Genomic DNA, 9,718 nt, shown 5'->3' with positions numbered 1-9,718 from the left:
TTGTTAAAACACAGCTTACTGACTCCTACCACCAGAGTTTCTGATTCAGTAGGTATGGAGTGAGGTCTGAGAATCTGCATTTCTAACAAATCTCCCAAATGATGCTGATGCTCTTGGTTTGGGACCAACCTTTGAGAACCACTAGTCTACATTAAGAGAATGGCAGGCAAAATCCTCAGATACAATGTAGACTCGTCACCAAGACCCTGGCAGGGGGTGGGGAGGAACAGTGTGGGGAGAAGAACGTACAGAAATAAAATCTCAGTGTTCAAAACAAGTTTATTCCTTGCTCACATAAGGCTTGGAGGGTGAGGGTGCAGAGGATAAGGAGAGGACAGGGGTTAAAGAAGGGAAGGCCTAGTCCTCACCGTTATTCAAGACCCAAGCTGACTGAATCTTTGCTAAATTCAAGTGGCTTCCAAGGTCAAGCATGCCTGCTTGGACATGCTGCCAAGCCAAGATACAGGAGAAGTGAATGGAAGATCATGCAAAAATATTTTATGGGGCAGGCCAGTATTCCTACACCCATATTCCACTGCCCAAAACTTAGTCACATGGCTTCACGAAGATACAAGGGAGGGGGGTCTGGGAAACAAAAAAGTTCCTGGCTGGGCAGCCATTGCTGAATAACATCTCAGGGAAGCAAGAATCTTTAGTGGACATCTAGCAGTCTTTGCTACCCTACCCAGCTCCTTTCCCTTGCAGGCATCCAGCCTTAAGGAAATATGAGCCAAGCTTTAAAAGAAATGTGCAGCTAATCACACAGATATTTTAACTGCTGAAATGAGTGTTGCAGCCAGAAATGACGCCAGTGAACGACCAGGGAAAACAAAGTTATGGGACCCACCTAAGATTCCATCCAGGATGAAGAGAAAAGGCTGAGATAGCAGGTTTACAGGAGCAGTCGTAAGGGAAAATAAAGGTGCCGCTTTATCAGCTTTACTGGGTTCTTCTCTTGTAACGTGTTATACTACTTTTTAGAGATGTTAAGCAAATTTTTAAGTGAAATAAGTCTAAAGATTTCATAATTAACATTTACACAGCTCGATATCCCTTATTTATTATTTAAAGCAAATGATAAATCTACTTTTCAAGGATGATAGCTTGCTTTTATTGAGGATATCTTAAAGTTTTACTGCAATTTCAAAAATAGCAATGACCCACACAATAACACAAATATTTTGCTTTTTAAGGTGATTACTCTTAATGTAGGGGTGCTCATTTGCCTACAATTGCTATAAAGTGAAATTACTGCCTGTGACATCTCACAACTGACAAAGTTGGAGAGTCAAGATAAAAGCCATTTTCATGACTTTTAGTTATACCTCTTTTAAGACTGTCTATGAAAAAATAAACTAACGTATGATATTATTTACTGAAAGGAGAAAAGCAAAGCAAGGAAAAAAAAGCAACAACCATCATGGTCTTTCATTCATTTCATCAATTAGGACACACAAGGCAGCATCTTTCTCTATAATCTGGTCTCTCATATGACTAGAATTTTCTCTTTGTTGCTGATTCTGTCCAGTGCAATTGCTGTTATCATCAGCATCCATTGGTTCAGTTTTTATTCTCATTCCTGCTTCTGAATGAGGCAAATCATCAGGCAAAGAAGCCAAGCAACTCTGAATCATCTCAATGACTCGTTCCAGATGCTTCTGAAACCTCTCAGCTGTTTCAAGGCGTTGACGTTTCTGCACCTCCATCATGACTCTCAATGTCTCTCTGGCTTGGTGGGGTCGGTATTCGTTTATAAGATGATGCACATGTACAAAAAGCAGCTTAAGATCTTCTAGCTTCTCTTCTCGTTTTATACTCCCAGGGCTCCTTATCAAAATATCTAAGAGGTCTAAGAAATTAATGAGGATAGACATATTGAGTTTTCTCAGTTCTTTCTTGTGATCAAACTGCATAGGATGAAGCCGTTCAATGCCCTGACTTTCCAAAGGGCGGATAATCAGATCATCACATTGGAACTGGTTGCCAAACATCATATAACTGTCTTTTATTGGAGGTGGAGGCTTGGGAGCTAGGCCTTCCTGAATATTTTCATCTGTATATTCCTTAATGTATTGCATCGGAGGAGGTGGAAGTGCACTCACTTGCTGTGGTTCACCCATTGTGAAAGATCAGGAACCTACAGAAACAGACCAAAGATTTAGAGAACTGGAAAACAAACATTGTCACATTTAGTGACAAGAGAAAGAATTTTTTTTTCATTTTTTTTTTTTTTTATGGCAGTGTGGAATCCAGGGTAAATGACCTCCTTAGTTTCTAAAATTGCCATATTTGTAAGAGGGAAAGGCTGCCATCCTTTTCTAATTAGATATCAAAGCCTCGATCATCCAAGTTATTTTTCCTTCTCTACTAAATACTTTCATCAGCATAAAAAAATATGCAGTAGTATCTTTCCTTCCATAAAGAAATCAATTCCACATCCTCTTCACAGCCAAAATACACATGCTATCTCCCCATCTCATGTCCCAACAACTTTTGCTTTATACTACAGATTGATTTTCAAAAGCAAACACATATAATTCTAATAAACACTCTGACAAAATCAACATTGCTCACATCCAGGCACCTGGTAGCATCTGAGTTTTCTGGATAAAATGATGATCTAATTCTGTATCCTCCCCCCACCTTCCACAATATACTATACAATTTTGTTATGCACACGTTAACTTTCTGCATCTTCTAAAGAAATTTCAAATCCAAACATAACTTCCATAGCCACATAATCTCTACTTCTTTCATTTTAAGCCTAGATGTATCATAAAATGAAAAGATCCTGAGGGTTTTTTTGGACTGATACTATCATACTTTTAAGATACACCACCACACTACAACATCAGAGTGGACAAGTAACAAAACACATAAAATATGCACTTTTATACTTGAAATTTGTAAGATACTGTGGGCAGCTGTGGGACAACCCTAAGTTTCTAACAAGACTCAGTGGTACAGAAGATGATGCTGAAAGCCAAGGGGACAGTGGACATGGACACCAAGAGTTACTAGTTACTACGACTATACCAACCCAAAGTTCACTGTTTTACTAACCTTCTACATCTTTATTTTTGTCATTCTCCAGTTTGGCTTCCACCTCCAACCAATCCACTAAAACTGTTCATCAAGGTCATCAACAATCACTAAATGGCCAGATTCAGTGGTTATTTTTTCTGCGTTTATCTTACTCTCCTTCTCTACCCAAACTTTAATGCTGATGTCTCAGAGATCTGCCACCAGATCCTCTTCTTCATCTAAATCAGGGAATCACAAACTTGAATACCAAGGGAAAAGGCAGGCAACATAAGGAAAGTGTCAAGCACTCTGTGGCAGGGATTATGGTGAACTAAGTGTGTGCTGCCAGATTTCAAAGCCTCTAGTCAATAACATTCACCTTGATTTTTCAGGAGACGGCATATATCCAGATTTTTATGGGAAATCTCTCAATTTTTAAATATTGTAATCAATTCCAGATATTGTGAAATACTGTAGAACCAAAAAGAATATATCTACATGTGATGGTTAGGTTCATGTGTCAACTTGGCCAGGTGATGGTACCCACTTGGTCAAGCAAGCACTGACCTAACCGTTACTGCAAGGACATTTCATGGCTAATAAATAAACCAGAAGACTGGTTTATTAAATCATCAGTCAATGGATTGCATCTGTGGCTGATTTATGTCTATGATCAAGGAAGGGAGTGTGCTCTACAATGAGAGAATCCAATCAGTTAAAGACTTTTTAGGGATAAGAGGGAACTTTAATTTCTTCAGCTAGCTAGCCTCTCCTGGGGAGTTCATTGAAAACCTTCAACTGAGTTGCCAGCTCGTGGCCTGTCCTACAGAATTTGGACTTGCGCATCTCCACAGATGCATGAGACACTTCTATAAATCTCATTTTTACCGCTATCTCCTGTTGGTTCTGTTTCCCTAGAGAACCCTGACTAACAAACTACACAATCTTTGTAGTCTGCAGGCCACAAGTTTTAGATCTCTGCTCCACATTTTCCCTTGGGTGAACCAATCAATTCCATAGCTTTTAATACTATCTATATCAGTGTTTCTCAACCAGGAGACATTTTTCTTCCCAGGGGATATCTCACAAGCTCTGGAGACATTTTTGATTGTCACAACTGCGTGGAGAGGGTGCTACTGGCATCTAGAGGGTAAAGGCTAGGGATGCTGCTAAGCACTCTTGTAATGTGCTGGGTAGCACTCCACAACAAAGAATTAGCTGGCCCAAAATGTCAACAGTGCCGAGGTGGAAAAACCCTGATTCAATTTATGTCTCCAGTCCAGATTGCCTCTCTGAGCTCCATGTGGATATCTCAGAAGGTATTAAAACTTAAAATAAAAAAAATTGAATTCTTTGATTTTATGCACCACACACACACACACCAAATCTGTCCCTCACCCTGTTTTCCACTATCCACCCAGTATTTCAAACCAGAAACCTGAAGTTTATTTTAATCCTCCATTTTTATCAACCTATCCTCTATCAATGTCAAACCTACCACCAACTCCTAACTGATTCCATACCTTCAATAATTCAAACTCATCAGTTCTGGTCAAACCACCATCCTCTCATGACTGGAACACAACAGCTTCCCCTGGGATCTATTCACTTTCACTACTGTTCTATACAGTAGGACACATTATCATTCTCAAACCACTTTCCTTCTCCTTAGTAATATTGTCTTCAGTCTAGTATTCTTTCAAAATTATTTTAACTACAGCAAACTCTACAACCTTTGTGTCTTTCCACACACTGTTCTTTCTGCTTGGAATACTTTTCTAACTGCTCCTAGCATGGGGCTGGCTTCAGATATTTCCTTATGTCACTTCTTTGGAAATAATTTCTCCGATTATTCATCAAAAGCAGATTCTGATGTCCCTCTTTTATTCTCTGTAGTAGTATCCTATTTATCTCTCCCAGCAACCTATAAGCTCCATGAGGGGAAGGACGGTGGACTCTCATAGTTTTCACTATGAACACAACCTTACACAGAGGAACTTCATAAATATTTGTTGAGCAGCTCCACCTATTTGAAGGATCCAAATCAATGGGAATTTGGAAGAAGCAGACATAAATACCCCTAGTGTATAGCTACTCCTTCAAATATTTGTCTAATATACAAAAATCTGTATATAGGATGATTATGATAGCTAATATTTAATGGCACTTTAGGTACTAATCACTGTTCTATATACTTTTCTCATGGTTCTGAGAAATCTGTGAAAGGTACTCTTATTGCCTCCATTTTGGAAATGAGACAAATGTGACTCAGAGAAACTAAGTCACTTGCCTAAAGCCACAAAGTAGTAAAGGAGAGATCCAGAGCTAAGCCCTTAAACACTACATTATACTATCTTTCAAAGATAACCAAGAGACATTGTCTCCATCCTAGCATTGCTTACCATCTATTAAGGAAACAGCAGAGATAACTAACTGTAAGTTTTAGGGCTACTTATTGCAAAAGACGTGACCAATTCTTACTACAGGCCTTACTACTTATCTCTCTCATGACCCTACCTGACATACCCCTCCCCATTGCCATAAAACTAATCTGGAAGCTGTGGGAATGCAGAGATAAACAACTTCAACTGCAGGACAAACAACAACTGCAGGACAAACAACTTCAGGCATTAGCGATTTCAACTATTTAGCTCTCCCCGGATCTCCTCCACCTGTCTTTAGCCAGAAAACCCATTAGTACCTTTTCATTGCTCTCTCCCAACTACAAAACTTAACTAACCACCTGCCTTCCTAGGAGAGTTTTCTTTCCCCTATTGTAATAGCCTGAATCAAGTCCATCCTTGCCAGTTTCACATGGTTCAGTCGGATTTTTCTTTGATAAGACTCGTAAAAGATCAACAGATTTGACTTTGGAAAAAAAAAATTTAATTCTAAATTGGAAAATATATCATAAGCAAAGTTGAAAAACAATCAATTGTGGCCTCTCTAAGCCAACTTGGCAGGTAAACTCACTACCCTCCCCACCTATGTGGGACATGACTCTCGGGGGTGTATATCTCTCTGGCAACGTGGGAGGACATGACTCCAGGGGATAAGCCTGGACCTGGCCTGGTGGGATTGACTAAAAGCAGGAAGACAAATGAAACAAAAAAAAGCTTCAGGGGCTGAGAGATTTCAAATGGAGTCAAGAAGTCATTCTGGAGGTTATTCTTATGCATTATATAGATATCCTTCTTTAGTTTTTAGCTGGAAGGAAATCCCCGAAACTGCTTACCTACAACCCAGTAGCCTTGATCTTGAAGATAACTGTATAACTTTATAGCATATAAAGTGTGACTGTGTGATTGTGAAAACCTTGTGGCTCACACCCCCTTTATCCAGTGTATGCACAGATGAGTAGAAAACTGGGGACAAAAATTAAATGTACGACAGGGGAGGATGGGATGTTTTGGGTGTTCCTTTTTCACTTGTATTTTTATTCTTATTTTTATTTTTTTGGAGTAATGAAAATGTTCAAAAATTGATTGCGGTGATGAATCACAACTATATAATGATTCTGTGAACAATCAATCGTACACTGTGGATGAATGTATGGTATGTGAATATATCTCAATAAAACTGACTTTTTAAAAAAGGCAATCAATGACTGGGAGAAATGTTTGCAAAATATGACACTGAATATATTAGAAAAAAATTTTTAATTATTTTTTTACAAGGAATTTTGCCTGACTTGTTCACAACTCTCTATCTAGCCCCTCAAACAGTGCCTAGCAGATAGGTGCTAGATCCTCAATAAAAATCCACTGAATGAGTTTAAAAACCTATATTAAAAATGATAGAAAAATAGGAAAAGGACCACAAGGAGAAAAATGCAAATACCAAATAAAGGTGAGAAAATCTTCAAACTAGCATATTTACAAGTAAATAAAAACCATCGTTCAAGAAATAGAACACCTCCTCCTATGTGACAGACTCTGGCAGGCCCTTCACTATTCTGGCCCAACAGGGAAGCCTTCTGCAGAGGTACACCCATTCACCTCAGCTCTCATAGGAGAAGCCAACAACCCCACTATTAACTCCCTCAGATGCCAGCCAATACCACCCAAGAGAATATGGGGAATTCTCATACACCACTGAAGGGAAAGGAAACATATATATATCTCTGGAGTTTAATTTGGCAATATCAAAATTTTAAATGCTAATACACTTTCAATCGATAATTCCACTTCTAGAAACTGATACTATAAAAATACCATCACAAATACAAAAAAAAAAAAAACCACATATATAAAGATGTTCAAGGGAGCACGTTCGCAAGCTGAAAATAATCTATGTCTATATAATACTATAAATCCATTAAAGAAAAAGGGGCTTGTGCGTGTATGACAAGGGTGTTTATAAACACATACATTAATTATTTACAGCAAGCTTATGTTAGGTGCAAATAGTTATAATCAATTTTTAAAACTTTTTATTTTAACCTAAGTTCAGACATACAGAAAAGTCGTAAGAGTACCACAAAGAACTCCCCATATTCTTCACCCAGAAGAACATTCTCCAAATCTTAACATTTTCCTTTATTTGCTTTACTGGTCTCTCACCCCTTTACCCATAAATAATTCACTGTGTAGCCTAAAAACAAAAATGTTCTCTTACAACAGAGCATAATTATCAAAATCAAGGAATTATCATTGATATGATACTTCAAAATAAAATGTTAGACAGCCTGGGTTTCACCACCCTGAATATTTTTCAGTTTGGGAGTCCTGCCCTGTGCGCCCCAGCATGTTGTGCATTCCTCTATCTAAGTTGCCATTTTACAAGGGCCAACAACATGATGGGTACCATGGTTAAATTCTCTCTTATTTAATCTTCCTTAAAAGTCTACGAGTTAAGTACTATTATCAACTTCATTTTAGAGATGAGGATCTCAAGGCTCAAGAAGGAAAAGCATTTGCCCAGATAAAACAGCTATTAAATGGCAAGGCAGGGAGCTTTACCCCACGTCTTCTTAGCCCGAGCGCAAGCTCTCTTTATCAACAAGCTACGACGCTTCTAACTGTGCCACAGAAACTTGACATACTACAGACATTATGTTCACTTCTCTCTCCGCTCTCTAGACAACTTTTCGAGGGCGATGGCGTTCTTACTCATTTTAGCAAAACAAGAGCCACGCATCATAGTCGGTTCTCAGACTCAAGATCCAGCTTCTAGTCTTTACTCCGTTCTGGAAGACTCCAGACACAAACACAAAGGTATTCCAGGGCCCCGCCCCCAAAGATTTGGCTCAATATTCCTATCGTGGATAGGACTTCCGGAAGATGCTTTTCAAAATCTCTTCAGGTGAAACTGTGGTTAGGCTTATCTACCGCCCTCACGCCTACCCTCTTCCATTAACTCAGCTATTTCTCACCTGCTCCCCGACCCCATTGTACAAGAGGCCGGAGAGGGAAAATGACTGGCCCAAAGCTATGCATCTTAGAAAACCAAAGGGTAGAACCCAGGACTCCCAATCTCCAGTCCGGTCCCACCTCCCCACACCGAGAAGTGCCGAGCCGGCCAAGCCGAGGACAGTTCCCGTCCGGCGCACCCCGGGGGCTCCGGAAGGAGACAGCAGAGGAAGGCAAGCGAGCGTCCTCGGAGGCCGAGCCTCCCAGGCCTCTCCCATTCCCAGCCAAACCCTGAGGAAGCCGCGGGGTCCGGGAGGAGAAACGTATGCACACCAGAAATTGAAACCGTCGCCTCCCACTCACCTAGCTCTGGGTTTACACTGGTAACGCCGTAGCCCCACAGCCCAAGTCCAATTTCCGGCCTCCTCCTCCAGGAAGAAGCCACTGACGCTGTCCTCTGATTGGCTGCAGGAGCTGTCCTTTAACCGGAACAGTAGTCCCTCCTCAGACTGATGGCCCCCTATTTGCGCCTGCGCTTAGCCGTCAGTTACTCCCCGCCTCGCCTGAGCTTTTGGTGGGGAAGTCAACTGCGGGATTTGTTGACGGGGATAGTTTTCTAAGTACGGTACATTTTTTAAGTGAAAGTAGCGGCAGATCGCTCTAGTTTTTGTTATTTTTTAGACGCTCAGAAAAATTAAACAAGGCATCCATATCCCTTACGTAAAATTAGAAAACCCAGCTAAGCAGATATTTCAAAAATTGTATCAACTCCGTATTAAACTCCACTGCCAAATATAACAGTTGTAAAAATGACATGGGATTTTTTATGCTGTTTATACTTTTTTAATCTGGAAATATTTGTGAACATGTTTGGGCATCAATAATATATCCATAATGTCCATTTCTTCACCATCCACTTATTTTCATTTAAGAATTAAGAAATGTCTATTATATTTCCAGGCTAAAAGAAAAAAACAAGTTATGAAAAACATTAGAATCAAAGGTTTATTTTGGAGGTTATTTTCACAAAAAATGCACAAACTTTTAAATTTGTGGGAGTCTTACAAGATTACTAGTTCAAATAATACTTCTAGGTAGAGATTTACTTTAGCAGAGAACAGACAAATTGGTAGCTTTTATGAAAATTAATATATACTGCACCTGAAAAATAAGATTTAACCTTTTCAAAAATAAGATATTTCATTTAAAAAATGTTATTATGGAGATTTCAAACATATGCAAGAATGGAAAGAATAGTATAAACAACCTTCATGTACATGTACGTGTAACCTCAGCAATGACCTACCATAGACATCATTTCAATTCATCCATAAATATTTCAG

At 39.4% G+C, this 9,718-nt stretch overlaps 1 protein-coding gene across 2 annotated transcripts; it reads right to left on the bottom strand.

Moving 5' to 3' along the window:
* Positions 1–261: 261 nt before the first annotated feature.
* Positions 262–8,816, bottom strand: MED7 (mediator complex subunit 7). Of its 2 annotated transcripts, none has more exons than XM_037799028.1 (2): positions 8,739–8,816; positions 262–2,137 (listed from the first exon to the last, which is right to left on the bottom strand). In XM_037799028.1, exon 2 carries the CDS (start codon positions 2,118–2,120, stop codon positions 1,419–1,421), a length of 702 nt encoding a protein of 233 aa, XP_037654956.1. In that variant the 5' UTR covers positions 2,121–2,137; positions 8,739–8,816; the 3' UTR covers positions 262–1,418. The 2 variants fall into 2 exon arrangements, with proteins under 2 accessions (XP_037654956.1, XP_037654957.1); XM_037799029.1 differs by lacking the exon at positions 8,739–8,816 and adding an exon at positions 8,709–8,727.
* Between the last annotated feature and the right edge of the window lie 902 nt (positions 8,817–9,718).

This window comes from Choloepus didactylus, chromosome 11 (assembly GCF_015220235.1).
Source record: "Choloepus didactylus isolate mChoDid1 chromosome 11, mChoDid1.pri, whole genome shotgun sequence".
Classification (NCBI taxonomy): domain Eukaryota; kingdom Metazoa; phylum Chordata; class Mammalia; order Pilosa; family Megalonychidae; genus Choloepus; species Choloepus didactylus.
This window is presented reverse-complemented; position numbering and strand designations above follow the sequence as displayed.